This window comes from Dryobates pubescens, chromosome 1, assembly GCF_014839835.1.
Source record: "Dryobates pubescens isolate bDryPub1 chromosome 1, bDryPub1.pri, whole genome shotgun sequence".
NCBI lineage: Eukaryota > Metazoa > Chordata > Aves > Piciformes > Picidae > Dryobates > Dryobates pubescens.
In genome coordinates this window covers 24,858,788-24,884,691 of record NC_071612.1, presented here as the reverse complement: position 1 = coordinate 24,884,691, position 25,904 = coordinate 24,858,788, and the positions used below count along the sequence as shown (strand labels likewise).

The following is a 25,904-nucleotide window of genomic DNA, read 5'->3' as shown; positions in this document are numbered from 1 at the left end:
CTGACACTGGCAACAGCATGTCCAGCAGACTGGAACTCAAAGAACAGAGTGACAAGACAGAAGGCAGGCAATACAGTACAACTGCAGAAATTCAAGTAGAGGAATGAGATTTTGTTCAGAAACCCACAGCAGCAACAGCAGTATTCAAGATCAGTGGCAAAAAGGAATGTTTCTGTAATGCAGGCTCTCTCTTTTTCTGCAGACCAAAGCACCGGGTCACAACCACAGCTCTTGGGTAGGCTTGCTTCTTCAGTCCTGCTTCCCTGATTTCTCCCCACATCACTTTGTCACACTGCTACAACACTGGTGCTGATGATCTGTCTGTCCTGTTGCTAGCAGGTAAAATGGTGTGTCCCCTTGGGGGAAACAAACACCAGTAGCTCCTCAGGACTGGCTAAGAAAAACGTAACACTGTGGTGAGATGGAACCAAGTTTATTAAGGACAGTAAATTATAATTGCTTTCAAATGCTTAAAAACAAAATAAAAATACTCTGAGTCATGGCTGGCCTTTAACAGCAGACACCAAAGGATATGGAGGCTGCCTGATTCAGAGCCTGTCAGTGGGAGTTAACCAGAAAAGGATGAGGTAATGCTCAAAGACAGGAGGACAACAGGACAGTCTGAGGCAGCTGTGTAGCACTGTGTGCCCACCACCAGCTTTCAGAGGCCGGGGGGGGGGGGGGGGGGGGGGAGGGAAAGCCACAGCCAGCTAAAGCACAGAAAGGCAAAATGTGCAAGGGTTTATACGCTCATAAAAGTCAAAGGACCTTAACAGGTCATCAGAACAGCTTTCTATCCATTCCCCAGAAGAAGGCAGCTTTGAAAGCAATGCATTCATCTCTCCTAGTCGACATCATTTGAAGAAGCTCTTCTCAGAAAGATGCTAAGGATGTCAGAAAGATGCTACACACCCTCTGCCACTGTCTGACCAAAGCAGGAGCCAAGAGCTCATAGCTTTCAGGATTGGTTCTGCAGGTACTGAGAAGGGTCACACAACAAGCTATACTTACACAAAGTGCATAAAACTACCCAAGCCATGGTCAGGTTTGTAAGTTCACTATTATTAGTGAAGAAGAACTAATCAAAAATTCTAAGCTGGATGGAGTCTGATTTAATTCTTCTTCCACTATTTGTGCTTTATTCCAAATTCTGCTCTCTTTTGTCCAGTTCAAAAGAGCCTGTCTTGACTGATCCAAACACACACTTCTGTTTTAAAACTTTTATTCCATTGCTTCAAGAAAGCTTTGTGTTGCATTTAGAGCAACAAAGGGAGATGCGTTTTTGTAGCAAGGATTTGTTCACTGGAGGTAAGCATTTCCTCTAGAAAGTGTTCTCTCCAACTCTGAAGGGAATGGGATATGATCTTTCCATAATCACATGCATTTACCAATAAATAAGTTTGGATTAGACTGCATTAAAACATATGCACAGATTTAAAGCACGGGAGTGTCACAGATTCTTACTCCACAGCTCATGCAAGTAAAAAGAATTGAAAGAAAAGAAGGAAGAACAAAGCTTCAGCTAGGAACAGACCAAGAGGAATTCTCTCAAAAGAAGTTTTGCACAAGTATACTAAAGCATTAATATTAGTGAGATCCCTAAATACATTAGGTTACACTAAATTCCAGAGAAACAAAAGATTTAGCCACATCAGATATATATGTTTTGATATCTTTTTAAGTTAATATATAATTCACTCTTTGAATAATATTACTCACTTGGACCCAACATCCACACTGCTTTCATACATTTATACAGTTACACCTCAACCTTGCCTTAAGAGACTGATGTCCTAAGGTATGGCAGCAACCAAAGGCTCTACAACCCTTGCTTGTCAAATATAAAACTCCTTTCCCTTCAACACGAGGGTGGAGAAGGAAGAAAGATGTTGGTAAAATACGGCAGCTCTCCCTGTGAGCTTGCTGATGCCAACCTCAGAGTAATGCAGGGAGATGGCTGGAAGCTTGCATTAAAATAAAAATATCCCTTGTTTTAAAAACAATTTCTTTTACTGTACAATAGATGCATAGAAAGTTGCTTCCTGCTTGATGGGTTTAGACCTGTAGCTCTGTAGCTATTTTCAGCTGTGAAAATAAAGGAGATTGTTCTTGAGTGATGAGGAGAGAGACCATCTCAGGAATATTTGGCAGCTATTGAAGAGCTCATGACACGAAGAATAAACAGCATATCCACAGACTACAACGATGCAACTTTGTCCCATTGAATACACCAAGTTAAAAAAAGTGTCCACTTGTTACTCAGGATTAAGAATACAGTAGAGATTCACAGCTCAACAGCTTTCAAACTGGTGGTTTAAAAGAAAAAAAATTGTCAGTGAGCAGCAGATTTAAGTAGCCCACTCTTCTCTCCCCCTTCCCAAAGAAAAATGAGTTCACAGCAATATCACAAACTTAGACTTGAGACTGCTTGGGAGAGAAGGCTTCCCTGTCACCCACGTCCATACAGCTTGGTGTCAGAGTGACACACTGGAGGTTTCAGAGGGTTTCGGTTATCCAGTGTCTTGTTGCGGTTACTTCAGCAGTTTTACCAGCTGGCTCTGACAGCTTCAATGTCACTAACCAAATTCTGGGCTAAGCATATCCCAAATATCTGGAAGAGACAAGAGTTTATTCATCTGGATCATTAGACAACTCTTTTTACACAGGCAGACTCCCTAGGTTAGACAGAAATCTGGTAAGAACAGAAACAGAAAGCTAGAAATCAAAGTGTTGAGAGAAGGAAGAATATTGAAAAACTCCTATAATCCCAGGATTGTTATAGTGCCACTGGGTTCCAAGGAAATTGAACAGTTCTGGACTTGCTGCACAAAAGCAACTGCAAAAGCTTTTCACTGCTCACTTAAAGCACTACCAGAAACAGTAGGTCTCTACAGGCTTAAAAACCTCTACTTAATCATTATCCAACACAGTATTACTTTTGAACTGCAGATAGCTGAAAAGACACAGAAAAAAGAAACAGCAACCCTACAGATAAAAAATAAATACTCCCCTCACTAAAACCTATGAAGTTTATATTTTCTAGTGCAACTGACACGGATTTCTAGGTCCCAAGTACAATTCCCCCCTCATGCAGCCTATTTATCTGCTGCTCTGTGCGATTCATTACAGGGAACATGATGCTTACCTGCAGTAATGCTATCCCAATGAATATACCAGCAACTATGGTAAGATTGTCCTGCAACCATTTCTCAAACTGAGGGACACAGCCTTTCGTGTAGATAACAATCTGCTGATCAACTTCCTGCCACAGAGAAGAGGGAAGAAACCAGATATAATTACATTCAACTTATCCCTTCAGTAGAATAACCTGCTCTTGCGAGAGATTTGGATCCTTAAGATACCACATTAAACAAACAAGAGAGCTTACTGGTTTTTGCCTTGCATCATAGCCACACTGAGTATTAATAACATCTTCCTAGGAGAAAGAGAGACAGAAGAGAGGCAGTCAGTCAAGAGTTTCCCAAACACCCTTGCCCAGCTCCCCAGTTTTGTCCTGTATATAACAATCCCCCTAACTTTGGTTACTGCATTACTTTTTAAAAACCTTTCCTTTTCCATTCAGTCTTTTTCATTATTTGAAAGAAACAAAAGCAGTGTCACAAAATATCTTCTGCTCTCAGGACAGCAAGTTGGGAAAACTGGCCTTCCACCTGGGTGCACTCCACATTTCATATGCAAACATTCAGGGATTAGGGAACATCTATTTTAGAGTGAAAGAACCTTCTGCTGAAAAGGTTTTGTCTATACTGCAAACCATGCCAAGACTACTGTTAACATTTCCAGGGTTCAGTCTGTGCAGTATGAAGAGGCAAGAAGGGGCAATTTTGTTGCAGAAGGTGCAAGTTTCCACCAAGGATGTCTATAGAAATACATACGGTACCTAAAGTTCCTTTATAAAAGCTAGGGAGGAAAAAGAAGAGACAGAAATGTGTTCTTACTGCCTAGCCTTTCTTACAGCAGCTTGATAGCAATAGGAGAGGAGGGTTCCTTTGTGCTGCCTCTACTTTAGTACTCCCAAAGCACAGGTAATAAAATAAGCTATGGCAGAATTTGGACGCTGAAAGATGCATTTATTCTGTATACTGAGTTATTTTGAGGCAATAAAATGAAGCAACTACTTCTGGCGTCAGCCACAATGGCAGCAAAATATTAAGTTACTGGCTCATATAATAATGGTGAGCAGGAGGAGGAACTTAAGGAAGTGAGAAAATCAGCTTATCCTTGCCAGGTGTACTGAACACCACAATTTAACCAAATTATGGAAAGTGAGAAAGGCAGTTAGCAAAGAAAGAGATTTTTTAAAACAGCAACACAGTTAAAGCCATCTCCTGTCAGCAGTTACAGCTCCTCCAAGGCTTTCCTCACTTTGCACAAAGCACATCAACAGGTCGTATCCTGTCGTTTGCCTAAACGGGATTCCCTCAACAGGCCTTTAAGATCTGAGCAACCTGCATCTTTGAGTGAGATGAATGTTTCAGTTCCAGGATCTAAAAATGACAGTGCCATGTACTTCAAGGCCGTAAAAGTAGAAAAGGTTCCACCAGAAGGATTTTAAGCTTTCTTCTAGGTGCTGAACGCCTGCTTGCTTTATCAGCATTGTCTCATGCCTTTAGCCTTGCAATTTGTCAACTGAAAGAAAGCAATAAGAATTAAATGGAAATAAATCAACTTTTCTAAGCCTTGCCTGTATAGGAATTTGGAACATTTTAACCTGCTAGACTGTGGCAAAGTGAACTAGAGTAGTCCAAATTAATTCTGAAGGAGACTTATTTTGGCCTACCTCAAACTTACCCCTCCTGGTTCAAGCTACACTAGAAGCTAAACAGTAAGTCCTGTTCAAATCACCTGCACAACATTGTCAATCCAACACTGCATCTTAATTCCAAAAGGAGCAATTTTGCTTTCCCGCAGAATAAACCTGTGTTTATCACTCTGACCCAGTCACAGATTGGTTACTATTATATCCATTATATGCACGGCTTCTAACATTGTTAGAAATGTTATTTTTAGTCTTTATTTTAAAGGTTTTCCTACAACAAATAGAAATTAGCCTCATCTTTACAGTTCCTATTACTGCATGAACCCCTAAGAAACTCCGTAACTATATACACACAGAGATATAACTTCAGCATGGATTATGTATTTATAGGATTACCTTGTACTGCTGTCACTGGTTTGGTTTTATAACATCTATATTTTTAAAACTGGGTTGTGATGACCTCTCTGTGTGGGTAGGTGGGCAGACAGGCAAACAGTAGGGGGAATCCTAAGCATAATATAACACTTGAGCCTAGCTTAAATTTTAATACTTCATTAAAACATTTTCAGCAACGTTTGTGAGAAAGGTTTAAAGTATCATGAAAACGTGTTCAGGGGGACAGGAAGGCAGCTTGTGCAAGTGACAGGAAAGGAAGGGGAGCAGCTCTGGTGACTGGATGCCAGAAGCAGTGATTGCTGGTGTATTAGCAAAGCAGGAAGCACCTGAGGTGCCTGTGGCAACTTGCCTAACTTTAGTCAGTGCTACAGACTCATACATTGAGAAACTGTAAGTCACTCCAGGTGGAGAAAAAGCCACATCTGAACTACTAGATAATACAAGCACTCACAGACTGATTCTTTTAAGCTCTATGAAAGTCATACATATGCAGCATCAGCCATGTAAGTTTTCAGGCACATCTATCCCTGTTCCAAGCCTTTCACTCACAAGGAACTGCTTCCTTACACTTTACCCTTCGTTCCTGATCACGTCCACACTAGTAACGCATGACTCCAACATTTTCTGCTTGATGATCCAGAACTGTAACTATTTAAGAAGACATGAAAATTTACCAAACAGCTGCTCACTCAAACAGCTTCTGAATTTTCAAGTCTGATCCCAGGTGACAGGAAGTTAAAGTGAATAAAACAGGGCGTAAAGATGTCCGTACTCAACTCAAGATTCTAACGCAAACATATGTCAGTGGTTCAGGGCACAAACCACCATTCATTGCCATCCCTAGCACCAAATGGGTCACACTAGCTGCAGCCTCTGGACACTGCATTAAATAATAAGTAGTACCTGCTTCAGAGCGTCTGATCTTAGAGCTGTTGTTCTTTAAGGCAGCAACAATATTAAACTGACAGCTCACATACTTCAACTCATTAAGAGCTTCTGCTTTTTTATCCTTACTAAAATTAATATGCATGCTCAGCCAAGCCAATGGTTCTGTCATTCTAATGAAAAGCCTCAAACAACATACAATGAAGAACTAAATTGGCTCAGGATTTTTGCTGACTGCAGAAAAGTGAGAGCTGCAAGTATGAAAAAATACAGGTTGGTGAGAAGGTAATTTCCAGGGTGGGAAAAAAAAATTCTTCTAGAATGATTTTAAAATGGAATAGCAGAGCCATCATACCCTCCCAGCTCCTACTTACGGCAGGGTCTTTCGTGCAACAAGAGAATGGCACACCGCAGCGCTCTCGGCTTGCATTGGAGTCTGTGCAATTGAAGTAAATATTGAGGTTCCAGTCATCAGCTCCAAAAGCCCCACAGCACTGCCACTAGAACAAAGAAAGGAGAGCCTCTTGACTCTTAGAACAAATGAATTTCATCATCAGTAACATGCATCATTGCTGCCAATTTCCCTCCAGCTTTCAAAGCAAAAATCTGAGAGTCCTCTTGGTTTCACTGAAGCTGGCATGGTATGACAGTTGTGTTGTTCAGGGTGGGTTGTCTGTTTGGGGTTTTTTTGTCCTATTTTTGGTGGTGGTGGTTAGTTGTTTTTTTTAAAAGACTATTTCATACCTGCAAGTTGTTCTAAAATTATCATGTGATTAAACTTACATTCACACCCTGCAATGTTGCTCTCTACAGAGACACAGAGCAGACTGCTAAGCCTACACAACATCACCAAGCTGCACAGGCCTGCAAGCTGAGGCCCCAGAGAGAGCGCAGCCAAGAACACAGAATTCTATCCAGTCTAACCTGCCCTGGGTTTCCAAAACAACTAATCAGCTCCAAGGACTGCACTGGCACAGCTACTCTTTTTGCCAGCTTGGGGGAATTTTTGCCTGACTGTTCAGACAGTATGAACACATTGCTTCCTGAGCATCACAAAGAACGGGTAACATTTGCTGAACACACAAGGAACAGACTGGAGATCAGTGGCACACTGATGCTTTACAGCATTTGAGGAGCTAGCCCAATGAACCCATCAACTTAAAAATACATTTTTAAAACCCCTACATTTTTACAAGTGACAGAACAATTCTGTGTAAATGTAGCACAGTTCCATTTGCAATACCTGATTATGTTGCCTCCAAGTATTATTTCTACTAGCTGAAAAAGTAGCTTGCTGTCCAGGCTCTGCTGTCCCTAACTTATCTGCTAACATTGCTAATCCAGTCAGAAGAGCAAGTTTCATGCAGTGCCTGCAAAACTGGACTGCTGCCTTTTGGTTATATGCAAGCGGACCACTGCTTTCAGACTGCGGTGACCTCTGATGATCTCTCCGCTTCTAACCACTGGAAGGATCTACGTCTGTAACTTATTTGTCATTCTTCCTCCAAGGCACATAGAAGCAAATCAAACAGTGAATTAAATGATTTTAATTGCAGGACATAACAAAACTAGTAAATGTGATTTCAATCAACACTCAACCATGTTATAGCTACACAGAGCCAAATTCTAAGAAGAGTTCATCAAAACAGGCCTGAATTTAGTACTGGAGCAAGAAGGTACTGGCAAAATAACTTGTGTGCCCAAGTCAATGCAAGACTGCTTTTCACATGCTGATAAACTACAAAGCTGGACCTGTACAAGCATGCACACCCTTCACCCATCCCTCCCAAGTGCAGATGTAGCCTCCTTTAGAGACTTCCTATGAGAACTTTGAGCCACCCATTTGATTAGGCTAATTGCTAATTAAGTCTACTTACAAAGAAGTAACATTATAGTTTCATTGCCACTGCAGTGTGGTGCAGCACTTCTAATGTTGCTAAAGCGACAGCAAACATCCATCTCAGAACCAAATTAATTTTAGAAAAGGAAATGTGCTAGCTTCTACAATAATACTTTGAACATCCCTCCCCCGACCAAGAACCCTAAAGTATCTTTATACACACATGCAATATGCTCCAAAAAGCTGAAAGCAAGACACCGATGGTTAACTTGGCAATCTGAATGCTAAGTATTCAAGAATAAGCCACCCCAGCTCCCCACCTTGTTTTACTCATTCAGACATCAATGAGTAAGCCACTTGTCACCAGTGCTGTGTTTGCAGAAGTTGTGTAAAGAGAAATATGTATGCATACATACACAGACAAAAGCATTATAGGCTATTGTATTTCTGCTGTTCCTTGAAGAAACCAAACAGATGGGAAGTAAAAAAATAGAGTAGGTTTTTCTTTAAAGGAAGCTCCACAGAAAGAAATAAACAGGAGTCCAACTTACGTATTCCTGTGTGAAGTCTATGAGGTTTTGCAAATCAATGTCATCTCGGTATGCTCTGATGTTGTTGTTTATAAAGAAATACAGCTGGTCCTTTATCCAGTCTTTGAAAACAAATGCTAGAACACCAGCAGTGAGCTCCAGGAAGAAAATAATTCCAAGAAATACAGAAAACTAGTGGGGAAAAGAAGAAAAAAAAATTATACTGTTTGGTGACCTTATTTCTCAAGGCTCACGGTTATGTCCGATGTTAGGACAAGGATGATCAGAGGGCTGGAGCGCCTCTCCTGTGAGGACAGACTGAAGGAGTTGGGGCTGTTCAGTCTGGAGAAGAGAAGGCTCCAAGGTGACCTAATTGTGGCCTTCCAGTATCTGAAGGGGGCCTACAAGAAGGCTGGGGAGGGACTTCTCAGGATATCAGGTAGTGATAGGACTAGGGGGAATGGAATGAAGCTGGAGGTGGGGAGATTCAGGCTGGATGTGAGGAGGAAGTTCTTCCCCATGAGAGTGGTGAAGCCCTGGAATGGGTTGTCCAGGGAGGTTGTTGAGGCCCCATCCCTGGAGGTGTTTAAGGCCAGGCTGGATGAGGCTCTGGCCAGCCTGATCTAGTGTGGGGTGTCCCTGCCCATGGCAGTGGGGTTGGAACTAGATGATCCTTGTGGTCCCTTCCAACCCTGACTGATACTATGATACTATGACTTCATCTGTTTCAGTACAAGTTCAAGCTATTCCAGCTCACAGGAAATTTTAAATTAAGAATACACTATTTAATTTGAGCTGTAGAAGAATCTTAGTTCTATTCAAACAAACAATAAAAATGCAAACAAATACAAACTGTGAACATTTCATTAAATAAGAAACTATATTTAACAAGGACACAGAAGTGCCAGACCGTGTTCAGAGAAGAGCGATGAGGTTTGTGAAGGGCCTGAAGCACATGGCCTATGAGGAGTATCTGAGGGAGCTGGGATTGTTCACTCTGGAGGAGGCTGAGGGGAGACCTCATCACTCTCTACAACGACCTTAAGGGAGGCTGAAGTGGGGAGGCAGACCACCTCTTTTTCCTGGTGGCAACCAACAGGATTAGAGTAAATGGTTTGAAGCTGTGCCAGGGGAGGTTTACACTGGATATTAGGAAATACTTCTTCATAGAGAGGGGTTCTCAAACCTTGGAATGGTCTGCCCAGGGTGGTGGTGGAGCCACCATCCCTGAAGGTGTTTAAGCAGTGTGTGGACCTGGCACTTAGGGACATGGTTTAGTGGTGACTCTGCAGTGCTGGATCAAAGGTTGGACTGAAAGATTTTGAAGGTCTCTTACAACATTAGATATTCTGTGATTAGGATTCTCAAAGATATCCATGAGAATTCACTAAATTTCAACAGAGATGACTACTCACGACCTGTAGGGCCCCCTGAAAACTCAGATTTCTGTGGAATCACTCATACTTTCAAACACACAAACAGGCAATAGTGCCAGGGAAATGCTATAAAAGGGACTTCTTCTTCAGACACTTTCCTTGGTAAACTTTGCCTAAGCAGACAAAGCAAAAATTGGTAACAGCAGAAATTAATTAGTGACTAAGAGCAGAATGTCTACTGAATGACTCACATCCACATTAAAACCAAATGAGGCCACTATGATTAATGCAAAGGCAATGGATGCCAAAAGCATTACTAATGATCTGCCACTTTCTCTAAGCATCTCCACTGAGTCTACACTGCTATTAAAACACACAGGGGTCCTCAAATACTGGAATTCCATCCCTTTCACAATCACGCCTTTGAGTTTCATTTTAATAAGCTCTCTGTTTATTCGGATGCATTTGAAAATTTCTCCTGCATAAGAAGCTATTTCTGGTACAGCAGATGGGCTCATTTTAGGCAAGCTAAGGGAAGCAAGGAAGAAAAAGTGTAGCAATAGCTCCATCTTTCCCCTTCTCTCCCCCCACCCCCCTTTTTTTGTTCAAGACAGACAAGGGCAAGCTAGAACTATCCCAATCTGCTTAAATGCCTCAAGAAATGCAACTCTCAGCTGCCACCTCCTCTTACACAACATGTCTGTGGGAGCTAAGTATGTCACTTGAAGAAAGTTGTTTCAATGGAAGCCTTTTCATGTATGTATTAATAGTTAATGCCTATGAAGACTACTGCTCAGGCTGTGCTCACCTCTGGAAGTTAGCGTGGTGGAGGAAAGACTCTAGGGTTTTAATTATAGATTTTACATTTATCTGAAATGGACATGATACTGTGATCCTCATCTTCAAAGCTCACAGGAGGAAGCCTTTCAAAAATCACAACCATGCTACTCAGCTGAAGAAGTTTTTAGTACTAAGGTGTATTTTTATATCAGCAGCTCCTTCCTCAATCAGCAGTCCAGCTGAAGTCAACAACTTCTATTTTCTTTACCCATCCTGGGCCCATTTTCCTCTTTTGCTGAAAGTAACAAAGCCTACTGAGATTAGCTAAATGTTACAGAACTGAGGATATCAGCAAGTAACACCTCATAGCAATTCCAACTCCTTTATACCATGTGAGACGTGCACACACATCAGAAATGACACGTGTGACGTTCGGCAGCATCTACGCTCCTTGTGTTTCACAAGCAGCTTGTGTGCACTCAGTGTAACATGCAGATTCTCAACGATTTCCTCTTCTTGTGACAGGAAAGCAAAATGTTAGGTGACATCCAGATGAAAAGCTATAGTTCCATAAGTTCCATGTTATAATTCTTATCATAAGAAAAAAATTAAAAACCAAATTAAAAAACCCAAATCAGTGAGCACCAGAGCCTGAGGAACTGCAAAGCATTAACAATTTAGCAGAAGCAATTCACAGAGTATTACTCTCACAGCAGATAACAGGCTTTACAATCCTTACACAGCTCAGTAAGAACAGACAAGATGACTTATGCCAGGTAACTAATTGATGCCACAGTTGCAAAGGGTACTTACAAACTTGAGCAGAAAGGTATTTTCTCTCAAAGCTCCAATGCATCCTGCAAAGCCCAAAATGAACATAACTCCTCCTACCACTAGGAAGAGCCAAACTGGATCAAAGCCTCCCAGGTCCGTGATTGAGGAGATATTGGACAGCACTCCCTTGGAAAGAAACAATGCCAAGAGATAATTAAGTTCAGCTTTCTGTTGTACAAATTCTGATTGCATCTTTCTTTTTTTTAAAGGTAGAAGACTACAGCAAGTAAATGTTCTGCACTACAGCAAGAAGATACAATTAAGAAAATCGTTGCACTCAAAAAGAGATAAAAAGGGCCATTACATACAATATTTCTGAATCAACATGTGGAATGAACAACAATAAAATGTGCTCCTAGAGTCCTCTGTGAGAAACCCACAGAACATTTTGTTGCTTCTGTAGCTATAAGAATCAGTCTGCCAAAAAAAAAGTCAGAATAGATATTTGAACTAAACTTAATTCAATCTTTTATTTCCCATGCTGAGATACATTTTAGCTATCACATACATTGTTTATGTAAGCACCCAGTTACAAATCTTATGAGAGAGAGCAAGAACATAGCCTTGAATTTCGCTTTTATGCTCACTATTTACAACATTTGACAGAAAACACAAGTGAGCTCCTTGGGTGAGCTATCTTCCTGGAATCACAGAAACATTCAGGTTGGAAAAGACCCTCAGGATCATCAAGTCCAACCAGTAACTCTACTCCGCAAGGTTCACCCCTAAACCATATCCCCAAGCACCACATCCAAACAACCTTTAAACACATCCAGGGTTGCTGACTCAACTCCCTCCTGGGACAGCACATTCCAATGCCTGACCACTCTTGCTGTGAAAATTTTTTTCCTAATGTCAAGTCTAAACCTACCCTGCTGCAGCTTGAGGCTGTTCCCTCTTGTTTTATCACTAATTACCTGTGAGAAGAGACCATCATCAGCCTCTCCACAAGGTCCTTCCAGGTAGTTGTAGACAGCAATGAGGTCAGCCTCCTCTTTTTCAAGCAACAAGGTATTTTGTACCAATTTTGACAACCTTGATTCCTGACCAATTCAACTTCAGACATCTACAGTGTTAAAAACTCATTATATAAATAATGACTAATCAACCAGGGGGGAGGAATGGAAATGTTAATTCTCTAAGCAGGACATAAGGCAGTTGAAGGACTTGTCTTGGGAGATGGTTTACAGTAACTTAAGTTAGACCCATCACATAGTAAAGACCATATGCTATGTTTTAGATACGACAGTCAGCAGTCTGCTTCTAATGCCATTACCCTCTTAGAAGCAGAGCTTGAGTTGTGACGCCAGTAATCCTGAGGGGAGCTACTTTAACACATTTTAACTGGAGTTTGGCTGATGTTGAACAGATGGGTCATATCAAGAAGCAAGTACAAAGTCTCCCTTATTCCTGTGAGTTTGCACAGGAGTAATTAGTTTCCTAAAACCTTTTGGAAGCAAAACAGCTGAAGCATCAGCGTTTCTTCATTCACCTCCCCAGTGCTGTAGGTCAATGTAAAGCATGCTGCTGTAGCAGATATTTCTCCATGCATTTCCTCCAAGAATCCTGAACACAGGCCAAGCGCTTTGGACTACTGCTTTCCCTACTAACTCTTGAATGGATTTGTGGCTTGAAAAGCAGCAACACAGATCTTCAATTCTAGAGCTCATCTGTAGAGTTTTTAAGTTCATCCTTTTCTTTTTCCCTGTTCATATCCCCTTTGTTTCTCTGAGACATTCCCATAAAAGCAATAATTTTGAAGGAAGTTATCAGGACTTCATTTCCCCTACTGTGGGTTTAGACTTGGGATTTTCTAGTTTTATGTACTCCATTTGGAGCACCCAGAACACACAGTCACCTAACCAGCATCTTTTAAAGCAGTAGTGTGCATAATCTGCAACTACTTCCACAGTTTCCCAAGCACAACTGAAATCGATGTTTTAAGAACTCCCCACATTCACCACTTTCCTCCTACATTCCATATAGCACCAGTCTTATTGTCATTCATTAAAAAGACAAAAATAGACACAAGGTATGATATAAGACAAGGCTGCTCAGAGCTAGCACAGCTATCAAAGCAGACCAGCTGGCACATCCCTTTTTCTAACCAACTACTTACGAGATGCTACAAGCCAGGATGAAATGAACACTTACCTGTCATTAACACCTAAATCAACTTGTGCATAAGCTTTCCACTACTCTTGCTTCATTACATATGTCTGATTTCTATTCTATGACTAAACTTTTTGGCTAAATAAACAGCATAATCCAATAGCACAAAAACCTTTGAAAAAGTCACGGCCTTGGCCATACACAAGTCAGGAAACATGAACTCTACCCCAAGGGAAAAAGGCTGCTAAGAGTACTTCTTCACACAGTTTTTAAGTCCTTTCTATGTTTCCTTTCTGTGCCTACATAGCTACCATATCATGAGCAGAAATTCTGCCTTAAAGCCAACACTACTTATCATTTCTTTCAACATTTGCTGATTTGGGAATTAATGGACTGTAGTGCAGGGAGAAAACAAGTCAGTAGAGAAACAATGCTGCCTTTGTATTACAATTATTTTACTTAAAAGTGACTGTTCATCCTTCTTGGCTTAAGTCTTTCTTCATAAGACACTTTGTCTTTCTTTTAAAAAAGAACAAAACACACCCAAACAACACTAACACCAAACCCACTACACCAACACAACCAAACCAGAAACACCCTCCCCAAACACACTCTCAAGTATTATGTTTAATCAAGCTCTTTCCACATGAAAAGTAGGAAAATTCAAATGCAAGAAGAAATCCAAATGCAACTCAGCTTGCATTTTTTGGGCAGTGCTCTTAGAGAAGCTAGTCAAAATCAAGAAGTATTGTCAGTGAGAAGAAATACATCATTTTGTATTTTGTCATGTTAAAGTAGATGAGGATAAAATTTAGTGAACCATGTCTGATCATGTCCTTTCCCACCTTATTTGATTTTGTGTAGCATTGCCAGGCTCTTAACACACTAACATGCAACATACTGGCCAGCCACTCAACAAAAGTCACTCATGTAACTTCTGGTGTCCTCCAGGCTACAACTCTTCAGCGTAGCTATGATCTGACATGCACTGAAAATAGAAGACCACAAGCTTTATCTGCCATTATTTACTGTCCCTGGAAAACACCTTTACATTCATCTTTTGCTAGTCTACATAAGGCAATCATAAGACTAGCTTGGATAAACCCCAATTAATACATCCTGACAGCACAAACCACATACTGCACAACTCATGTTTGTACCCTGTGTACTCTCTGCACATGATTCCCCAGTTATCAGTATTCTGGAGAGACAGCTCAGGATATCCACTCTTCAGAATGGCTTTGGCAATAAAACAATTGCTAGCAGCAGGAATGACAAACAGACAATGCTCTGTGGCTACAGCTACAGATGCACAGAAGTAGTCTGATAGAAGATTGCTACTTACTGCTGAAATATGGTTTTCCAGTCTTGTTTTTCTGGACACTCAAACTCTCTTAAGGAACAGCAGCATAATAATTTAAAGATAAGCATATTTTGTTTCAAGCAATAGGGCAATGACTAGGGAATATTATCTCAATTTAGTACTCTACTGTTAAGAAGAGCTAGATGTGCAGTCCTACAGACTGCTACTTTTCCTATCCACTGCAAGTTTCTATCATGTCTGCTACTACAATATTCAGTATTTTTTAGCTGCAATGGCTGTTCCCAGGCAAACTTCGGCAGATATACAAATGCCTGGTAGTGATCAATCCTGATTTCATCCCATCTTTAGCCAAAACCAGAAGGGGATGTTTCCAGAGGTGCTTCACAAAAGCATCAAGAATCTTTTACTTTAACACTGCATCCTCCAGAGACAAGTTCTGAATGCTCAGGATGACCAGTCAGTCACAGGATATATTCTATCTGTCGAGTGCAGTAGTCCACTCGGATCTTTACTGTTGAATAGTTGCAAGCACTACTGATGCTTTAGCCTGCAAAAAGGGGAAAGGATGCCTTTTTCCTAAACCCACATTTGTATTTTAGAAGGATGGTTATTTCACTAGGGTACACACATACCACTTCCTTGATAACTTAGGCATGTGTGTAACCTTTCTTTGGCAATAAACACTTTGTGCAAAGCTGTGTACTCTAACATTTTTCTTCTCATGACGGTGTTAATCCGGGCCTCTGCTGTAGTCCCACAAGGACAGCCAGGAGGACATGTTCGCTGGCTGATCTCCAGTTCATCTGCTTGCTCTGTTCCCCCACCCTTAGTTGCCTGTTATTCCTAACAGTGCCTAGGTTATTACTTAACCTTTTAATCCACAAGTAGAAACACACCCCACTTCCATCACCAGCATACAAGACAAGAGGCAGTGATGGTTTCTGTCATACCAAGAAACGTGAGATAACCAAGCCAGGTCTGCCAGAAGCTCTTCACACTACCACAGTATATTAGAGGTTGGAAGGGATCTCCAGAGATTGAGTCCAACCCCGTTGCCAAAAGCAGGATCACTCAGGGTAGTCTGCCCAGGAATGCATCCAGATGGGTTTCGAAAGTCTGCGGAGAAGGAGACACCACAACCTCCCTAGGCAGCCTGTTCCAGTGCTCTGTCACCCTTACTGTAATGAAGTTTCTCCTCATGTTGAGATGAAACCTTCCAAGTTCAAGTTTGAACCCACTGTTCTTTGTCTTATTACTGTGCACCACCAAAAAGAGCTTGGTCCTCTCCACTTGACACCCATCCCTTTCATAATCTGTATCATAATCACTCACACCTTTCATAATCTGTAGAGTGTGCAAGTTGGATCAACACCATTTCCTGTTCTATTTGTCCACACTACTTACATTTAGCAGAACCTAAAATGTTCATTTTCCCAGAACATACAGATGTCAAACAGAGACATCTTGGTTGGAGCAGAGCCCCAGTGTTAGCACAACTACATGACCTGATTGTGTTCCTGGCCAAACAGAAGGCAGTCATAAGTGCATTAACAAACTAGCAAGATTTCCAGCTCATCTGTGGCTATGGTTAGCATAGAGAGTCTACTGCCACTTTCAAGACTCAGAAGTGTTCCCCAAAATTTGCTAGACCATTGCTTCTCTTCAGAGCAGCTGATTTCACAGACACAGTAGCACACTGAAAGGCAAGAGAGAACAGCTCCAAGTGAAAACATGCTAGGCAGCAGCAATTTTTTACAAACTGACCCAGTAATGAAAATTCAGGCATCTTGAGTCAAAGACAGCTCAGGAGAACCATCATCCCAGGGAATAAAGAGGTGATCTACTTTGAACATACATGGAATTTACTCCTTGAGAGTGTGTGTAAAAGAAAACTCAGAACAGCAGTTCTATAATAAACAATACTCTAGAGTGAGATCAAAAAGTAAAAAAGTCAACAGCAGTAGGATGGGAGAAATCAGATTTACTTTTTCCATTTCCACCAAGATGGGAGAGGGGAGAAATATATATCATTTTTTATTTAAAAATCAATCAATCTTCTGTGCTGCAGAATCCCACAATTGGGAGGTAAAAAAGAGACAGTCATAAAAAGATTCAAAAAAGTGTAAGATCTTCTGAAACAGAAGATTAGCCTTTCACAAGCTTGTCTGCAGGACTTAAAATCATTGGCAAACATGAAGATGAGGGTGATGGGAATTAAAAGTATTTCCAAATGTGTGACTAAAGCAGAAAAATGTCTCTCTACATTGTAAGTCATGAAATCCCAGTTTCTCCATGCCATGAGCCAGAATGAACACCAGGAACAGAACAATAGTCATTGAAACATGCCAAATTAATTCCACTCTAGCATTTTGTCTGTCAACAAGAAACTAGGTGGGGGATGTTTACAAATCTTATTTCCTTAATTTTTGTTGGGTTTGCATTTCCCACAGCAAACAGCAGAACTTTATTTTTCAAGTACCTAGTAAAGAAGAATTAGTCCAGCTTTCTTGTCATGAGAATGCAGAGTTCAGTATGTAACTGGCAGAAATATATGCAAGATACAGACTTTCATATAATTTCAGGGTGTTAGAATGCCAATAAAATGATTTAAGAGTGTTTAGACAATGCTTGTTTACAGACTAAAATTTAAATATAACAAGCAAATATTAGCATCCCTGTCTCTTCCCCAACCCTCCAAAATACACACAGTTCTGGCTCAGCAGCAAGAGACATACTTTTTCCTTTAGCCCATAAGGACCCACAGGATATGAACACAATTTCTTTGTCAGCAACTGCTTTGAAGAGAACCATGCAACAGTCATGTATGCATGAAATACTAATGTATCACTCACACTGGGATGGTAAAACAAATGAGATTTTTTTCCTAAACCAGCTGTAGTTTTCCATTTCCTGGTGAGGAGAGACAGACTTGGTCTGGCAAATTGTGACTGTTTCCGTGCAGAAACTTCAGCGTGTCCCAGAACAAAGCAGGACTAACTCGCCTTATGTCAACCTGTTTAGTTTAGTTTAAACTTGAGATCTAGATGTAGAACTTCTGCTTGCTAATACTGTGCTGGCACACATAGTGGTGCTCCAAACTCTGCACAACTTGATTTCTAGGCTACACTGATTTAACAAGCAAAGCCTAGAAACTAAACCTATGCACATAAACAACCTCTTTCTCTTCTCCCTCTTCACTTCAGTCAATCTCAGACATGAACTAAGTGTAACCACCATTTTTGCAAGAATCTGCAGATTGGGTTTTTTTTCAACTGTTGCTACCTTTGCTACCTCCTACTTAAGGTACACCCCAAAACCACAGCACTTTCATTCCAAAAACTCCCTCACTGTGGGAGTCTTACAAGGTGCCAGAAGACATAACAGCAATTCATCACTTAGTCTCACTCTCTAATATACATCTCCTGCAGGTAGTGAGAGCGCCAGCAACTTATTTTCCCAACTACATATTCACATCATACCATGAACACTCCCAGTGAGCCTTAAGACCGCATTTTCCAATATAACCAAGGAGGCAAACAGACATTTTCTACAAGCCTAGTGGTTTTTTTTTTTTTATAAGAAGTCAGCAGAATGCGGAATTGACCAGGTTGGAAAAGACCTTTGAGATCAAGTCCAACCTGTCACCCAACACCATCTAATCAACTAAACCATGGCACCAAGTGCCTCATTCAGTCTCCTTTTAAACACCTCCAGTGATGGTGACTCCTCCACCTCCCTGGGCAGCACATTCCAATGGCCAATCACTCTTTCTGGGAAGAACTTCTTCCTAACATCCAGCCCAAACCTCCCCTGGTGCAGCTTGAGACTGAGTCCTCTTGTTCTGACACAGGTTGCCGGGGAGAAGAGACCAATCCCCACCTGGCTACAATCTCCCTTCAGGTAGTTGTAGACAGCAAGAAGGTCTCCTCTGAGCCTCCTCTTCTCCAGGCTAAGCAATCCCAGCTCCCTCAGCCTCCCCTTATAGGGCTGTGCTCCAGACCACTCTCCAGCTTTGTTGCCCTCCTCTGGACACCTTCCAGCATCTCAACATCTTTCCTAAACTGAGGGGCCCAGAAGTGGACACAGGACTCATGGTGTGGCCTAAACCAGTGCTGAGCACAGGGCAGAATGACTTCCCTGTTCCTGCTGGCCACACTGTGCCTGATACAGGCCAGGATGCCATTGGCCTTCTTGGCCACCTGGGCACACTGCTGGCTCATGTTCAGCCTACTGTCAGCCAGTACCCCCAGGTCCCTTTCTGCCAGGCCGCTCTCCAGCCACCCTGACCCCCGCCTGTAGCACTGCATGGGGTTGTTGTGCCAAAGATATACAACCCGGCACTTAGATGTTAGAAGAAATTACTGAAGTGGTTAAAAAAAGCTAGTCAGGCATAAACATTTTTCCTCTGCTTCTGAGCAAAGCTAGCATTGCTTGTGCTCAGTACAGACTCTTTATGTAAACAATGTTCAGGTCACTGTTGGGGGTGGAGGGGTAGAAATCAGCTGCCACACATGAACTTTTTTGTAGTACAAGCCCAAGTCTAGCGTGCCTGAAAACACTGTGAGATTGTGAGCCATATAGTGCATCCATGTATAGCTAGTTTTATTCATTCTCTGAGTCTATTGCCCCACCTCGCCCACCAGCTCTCTTTCAGGTTCATGTCTCAGAATTCTAATTGCCCACTTTTTGTTTAGGGCTGGCTGACTGGCTGTCAAGCCAATTCTATTGCCTATTTGACAAATGAGCTCTTTTGCCTCCCTGCAAAGGCTGGAAGGAAGGTCACGAGACTGTATAGTGTGATTTTCCTTTCTTTTCTTCTTCACAATAAAGTTTAAAGGGGACAATTCAAGCCAACCTAGCCAAAAAAAAAAAGAGAGAGAAACAAGCCAGCAAACCCACAAATCTACACCAAACTTTTTTAGCTGGCAGCAAATGGGACTTCCATGGATTGTTTCTTCACATTCTGTATTTTTAATGTGGCATAGCACACTACCTTTTTTCCTTAAGAAGATTCTGCAAAGCAGTAAAAGTACATATAAGCTGATGGCCAGGTTATAAAACAACACAGCTGAATATAAAGCTACATGATTCAAGACAGAAATCAAAAATCTTCCCCACCACCAAATCTGTTTACAGTATAGTCCTCCTGAAAACAGTCTTTTCATTTAGGAAGCTGCATCAGACCTGGTTGGTGCAGGGCTCAGGAACATCATGGCCTTGGTGGATACATCACTCCCCGTCTGAGCTGGCCAAGATTCAGCACCCTCCCTGCACACCCTTCTGCACAAACTGCCATGCCACATGCTGACTTAGACACCACACTCCTGCCTGCTCTCCAGTCCCCTGGTGCTTCCCTGCCAAACCAAAACCTAAAGAAACCCCCTGTACAGAGACATCTCTCTTTGATGCTGACCAGAATGGTTCTGAAGCAGGTACTATCAGCATCTGGCTGTTAGTTCCAGTGTGTTCAAACCTCCTACCATTGCCACACCCTGTCACCTGCCCCAGCTGATGGCTCCTGTCAGGTCTCTCCACTCCCCTGGCATTTCCCTACCCAAGGAAAACCTGTGCATGCTCTGAGTATTAAACAATGCAGGTTTACGTCTTCACTGAATGGAAAACAAACAAACAAACCAACCCACTCAGCATCTCGTTCCAAGCCCATTCAAAGCATCCAACGTGTGGTACATAAATACACCTCTATAGGTGGATATGTACAGTGTGAGTTAGTTAATATCTCATTACCGTTTGTACTTATCTACATCCAAGGCACGTGCACAGAGCAATTAGAATCTAAGTTAACAACTCACTTCTGAACCAGCAAAATTTGTCCTATGCTTTTGTGTCAAAACTTCAGTGTTTCAAATGTGCTACTTGTTCTGCTGCAAGCTCCAGGTGAACAGCCTTAGGTGAACATCAATTTCTAACTTACTCAATGTTTTCCATTAAAAAAGGAAAAAACCCAACAACATTATGTAACTGTCATAGCACCATTGTTACCAGATAGGATTTGTTATTTTCAATCTTGTAAACAAGAAAAGGAAGCTAGCTTGAATTTTAGCTGCTGTCTTCATCCAGTAACCAAACACATGCTGACATGGCTTTTTATACTATGTCTTGATATTTTCTTTTTTCCCCACCTTTTGCAGCAAGCAAACTAAAACTTAGGCTCTGGTTCACAATTGTACTCTCCTCCTTCACCTCACTTTCTTCCCATTCCCAAGTTGATTTCATAGTCTTGCAACAGAGTGTGTCAGTAGACAGGTTTATTTGCACAAGGAAACACAACAGTTATTTTCTGTCTCAGATGTGGCTTTAGTTTTGGGGTTCGTTTGGGCTTGTGAGGTTTGTTTTGTTTGTTTAAGAGAAACAGTAATCAGCACGCTATGCTACAGCAAAGTCAGGGCAACTTATTTTCAGGAAGCTGCCCTCTGAGACTTGGAGGCTCCCTTTCCATTCCTGGGGCCACACGCTGCAGACACACTGCCAATATTTCTTTCAGTGGAGTCTTCTAGTATCTGAGCTGCAGTCTGAGTGTGTGTGGATTGAAATGGTTATTTTACATGCAAGTGTCAGCCATGATTTCTTGCCAAGGCATTCTTGGGAAAGATGCCAAGGATCTTCCTCTAGGTGAGCTGAGCCAAGGTTTTATTTGACAGAGTAACTTGATTTTGTTTCAGTAGAAACTGTGTGTGGACACATGAAATGTGCAGCATATTACTATTCAAATATTTCATCAGAAAAAGAGAAAGAAACAGGAAAACCACAGAGTTTGGTGTTAATTCAACTTACCTTTTCATTCCATGCCCATAATCCAATCCCAAGAAACGCTATGCCAAGGAACTAAAGGGAAAAGAAAATAATATCAGAACATGAACTATACATTTATGCATTTATTTTAATTTTTTTAGTATACCTATTGACTCATCTTCTCTGCTAGATCATCAATTTCATCAGGGCTGTTGGGGCTTACCAAGATTAAAAGTATTTACCTATTTGCTTATTTTACAACTCAATCATTGTAATTGGAAGAACATAAAACTTGCACAGAGCATTCAGGGGTGTTCCACACAGGAATAGTAAGTGCTGCAAATGTCATTTTCCCAGCATCAAGTAAGGTTCTTTTTGAGTTGGTCAGACCCAAAGCAAGCTCCACAGTCAAGCAACACATTATTTGACTGTTTTATTACTGCCACCTACATAAAACAACTGTGCTTACAGATCCTTCCAAGTGAGAGAAAGTGACTAGAAGAGTTCTAAATACACATGTACTATCAGTTTTAGCAATGCTGTCCACAGAAACATATTAAACAGCTTTCTATACCTCATTATTTCTGGGGAAAAAAAAAAACATGAAAAATACTAGTCTTAAAGATCAAGAGTTTTAAGAAACTGCAAAACTAGCATTACATAACCTTTCTGATTCTGAATGTTTTTGTACCTCATAAAGGTCCCTTCCCCCTCCAGGGGACTTAGAAGCACCAAACTCTGAAGATAAGCACTTTTCCCCCACAATGGAAAAAAGAGCAGTCCCTATGATTTGGTTCTACTCCTGTATTCTCTGTTCCACTAAATAATCAAGAGTGCAGTTTCTCTAAGTACTACAGTTTCCACACAAATGCCATACTAAGGACCAGCGAAACAAGCAGAACGAGCACTCTCCCAACATCCTCACAGCACATTTTGTGTAAGACGGCACCAATTATATAGAACGTTTAAAAAACAGAGTGGGCGTCTGAGCACATCTCGAAACGTCCATCTGTCCAATACTCATCTCTGTTTTTTAAAACCTAAGTGCTGGCTGAAAGGAAAAATATATTCACTCTAGTTCCAGAGCATGTAAGAGAACATTGTTCAAATACCAAACCCTGGTTTTGTTTTTCCACACTGCAGTGCACAGATTTAGTTTGGCACATAGTATACTTTCTCTTAAGATCTGTGTAAACAGTTAAATATTCTAATGATCTTTCTTTTGCAAAACAGGACAAAAATGTTTTTCTGGTCAGAAGTGGGAGGAGGAAGGAGTATCAACTCAAAAAAGCTTTCCCAGAAGTGATCTCAACAGCATCAAGCATGAGTCCTTCTTCCTTATAGTCTGTTTTTTTTCCCCAATGTGACAATTTTAGCTTTATAATACAGGAATATCAGTAAAGCATGGTCTCAATATCAAGTGGAATATGCTCATTGAAATACCCTGAAGTTCCCTAACACTTGTTGCATCTTTGTGACTCTCTCCTCCAAGTATCCTTTGCCAGCTGACTAAAGGATCATGAGTGCTACTACCCAGCAAGCGCACCCAGAAGCCCATTTGTATTAACTGGGAATGAAACTCTTCTTTTTGGCTTGAAAAGTCATTACTTTAAATTTAAACAACAGTACAAACCAGTATTCTTCAAAGGAAACTGTTGCAGCCTTGGCTATATTTTAATACAAGGCAAATAGAGGTTTTTCCTAGATGGAAAAATAGAACTGCTGGTCAAGAAAGTCTGTCCTTTCAGCAGCCTTACTGTCTTATGAAGTACAAAAAATGGATAAGAGAATGTCAGTACAGCCTCCTGCCATATGCTACATACACCTCTCTTACAGGTCATCTTACTTGTACTGAGACTGCTCTTTCTCTATGGTTATAAAGCTTGCCAGAAGAGTTTGTGTAATCCTCCTGACTGCAGTGATTATTTGAAATTCGAGATAAAGCTGTACAAGTTTTCAAATCACCTTCAGACAAATACAGTTAAGTTCTTTTTTGCTGTAACAGGCTCCATTCCCTCTTTTTCACACAACCAAAAGTACCCATTTTGAAGAAACAGAAGGGAGAAAAGCTGTATTATAAAAATGCTTACCCTGCATTTGGAAGCAGCAAATTGCTATTTGTAGAGAGGTTCAAAATACTGTTTTGCAAATAGTTTATTATGGTTCTGAACAGAATAAGCATGAAAAACTAGAAGGAAGGAGTCTGATGAGTGCATCCAAATGTAACTTAACAGCCACACACATCAGCTGCAAGTCTGGCTCAGATCTACTACTTTTATTAACAAATAAATAATAATTAATATTTAAGTTTATCAATTATTAAACCCTTATGGGTTTGCAGAAGTGACTTAGAGTAGACTATACAGGTCCCAAGCCAGGTCAAACTCAGCTCGGTTTATGGATTGGTAATGAGACTATACCAATACTAAACTGAAGCACCAAAAAAAAACCTGAGACTGGCAAGCTGGTCAAGAAAAAGAAAACAAAACAGGAAACTGAATTGTCAGAGTTTGAGAGGATCAAAGAATTACATGCTGCTTAGTCTGCTCCATAGCCCAAAACTGAAATTTCTGTTCAGCTGCCTTCAGAAGCAGCTGATGAAACAGGAACAATAGACAAGATCCATTAGAAGAAAAAGGATCAGGGTGGAATCACAAACTCTTTATCACAGGATGCTATGGAAACCAAAAGCTTAATGGCATTCAGAAGAAAAGAGGAGATAAATTAATGAAGAATCCACAGCTACCAAAAAGTGATTTTGATACAGCTTCCAGCTGAGGAAGTTTTTACACTGCTGCTCATTGGGAAAAGATCACTGTATGCATGTTTTGTCACTTAAATACCTCTTGCCTTGGATAAATGCTACTTGCATTACTTTAGAGAAGATACTGAGCGAGGCAGACCACTGATCTAACGCCCTACAATCAAGCCATCTGAAGGCCCACAGCTGCACAAAAACAACCTGCCACAGGAATGAAACACACTGGAATCCTCTCAGTAATCCCTACTGGCAGAAATGTTCACATGGAGACTTACAGGATCCTCTCACGAGGATTAACTATGGATTTTATGGACAATTATGAAAGAAACTCCTGCATAATCTTTAAAAAAAAAAACCCAAAGCTGAATGTGCTAAGCAAAACCTCCTCTGTATTTTGGCTGTTAGAACACATATCCTACTTATCTTGCAGCCATTCTACAGAAGTCTCCAAGGTAGTCTTGTTCTGCTTGCTTGTAACCAGACAGAAAAAAACCTCTTCACATCTGATGCATGGGGAGAGCCAGTGAGATGGCACACCCATCTCAGTTAAGACTGGAAAATTTCATTTACATCCATTAAGTTATTCCAATGAGTAATAAAAAGGTGGAAGTTTGCCTCATTATCTACAAAACACCCTACAGAGAATAACAATCTTAATTCTCCACAGACTTCTAGTAAGACTATTTAGTCTGAGTAAAAATGGTCACCAGATCTGGAGCAGAGCTTGCAAAAATGCTGATGCTTTTTTTTTTTAAAACAGCAATTTGCAAGAGAATATTAGAACAGTCCTCTGGAGTATTACAGTCTTAACCCCTTGCTTAGTAGTACTTTCTCAGCCATCAGTTTTCTATTCGCAAACATCAAACAAGATGTGTTCAAGGTTGGTTTTTTTTAATTCTATAAGGATTCTATGTATTCATGAGTAGAACATGTAGCAGTACTTGCACGGCCACACTACTTGTAGAGCTCACATGCACTTTTCAGAAGTGGATTGATCGATAAAGTGTTTCAAGATGCACGTCTCTTATTCCCAGTTTTGCCTGCATGTAGGAAAATCATTCTTTGTTGCTAGGGATACAGCACAGCATGTCATTTAAAGGGTGCTGGGGTAAATACTAATGCACATACGAGAAAGTTTGAGAGAGATCAGCTTAATTGTAGGGTGATCAGATGTTACTTTACATCCTGAATTTTCCAGCTCAGCTGACATTCGTAAATAAATATCCTGGCACCAGTTTTCAACCCAAAGGACAGCCACAGGCCCAGCAGTAAAAGGCTGGCTAACACGCCACGCGCAAGAACCTGCGCACGTCCCTGTGCAGATACCTTACAGACTTGTGCAAGGTGGAACTACAGTGCAGCCACCTCACTTCAGCTTCACCACAACAATATGAACACACGGGCAGAGCTTGCCAAAATTATTCGAGTTCAAAACCAGAGCTGCTTCACAAGAGCTTTAGTTTTCTCTGGAGCCCTGTATTCAGCCAGCACAGGAATGTAAGGTACAGTATTCTACTGACAAGCACATCAGTGATC

General features: G+C 41.1%; 1 protein-coding gene across 1 annotated transcript in view; it reads right to left on the bottom strand.

Annotated features, from left to right (window-relative positions):
- Positions 1 to 684: 684 nt before the first annotated feature.
- The window catches only part of TSPAN5 (tetraspanin 5), an 84,948-nt gene continuing 59,728 nt past the window's right edge, over positions 685 to 25,904 (bottom strand). Inside the window, exons 2-8 of the mRNA XM_009901444.2 lie at positions 21,650 to 21,700; positions 11,401 to 11,547; positions 8,453 to 8,623; positions 6,436 to 6,561; positions 3,389 to 3,436; positions 3,146 to 3,262; positions 685 to 2,611 (exon numbers count right to left, since the gene is read on the bottom strand). Of these exons, the coding sequence (XP_009899746.1) occupies positions 2,546 to 2,611; positions 3,146 to 3,262; positions 3,389 to 3,436; positions 6,436 to 6,561; positions 8,453 to 8,623; positions 11,401 to 11,547; positions 21,650 to 21,700 (726 nt within the window). The 3' untranslated portion in view covers positions 685 to 2,545. The remainder of the gene's footprint in view (positions 2,612 to 3,145; positions 3,263 to 3,388; positions 3,437 to 6,435; positions 6,562 to 8,452; positions 8,624 to 11,400; positions 11,548 to 21,649; positions 21,701 to 25,904) is intronic.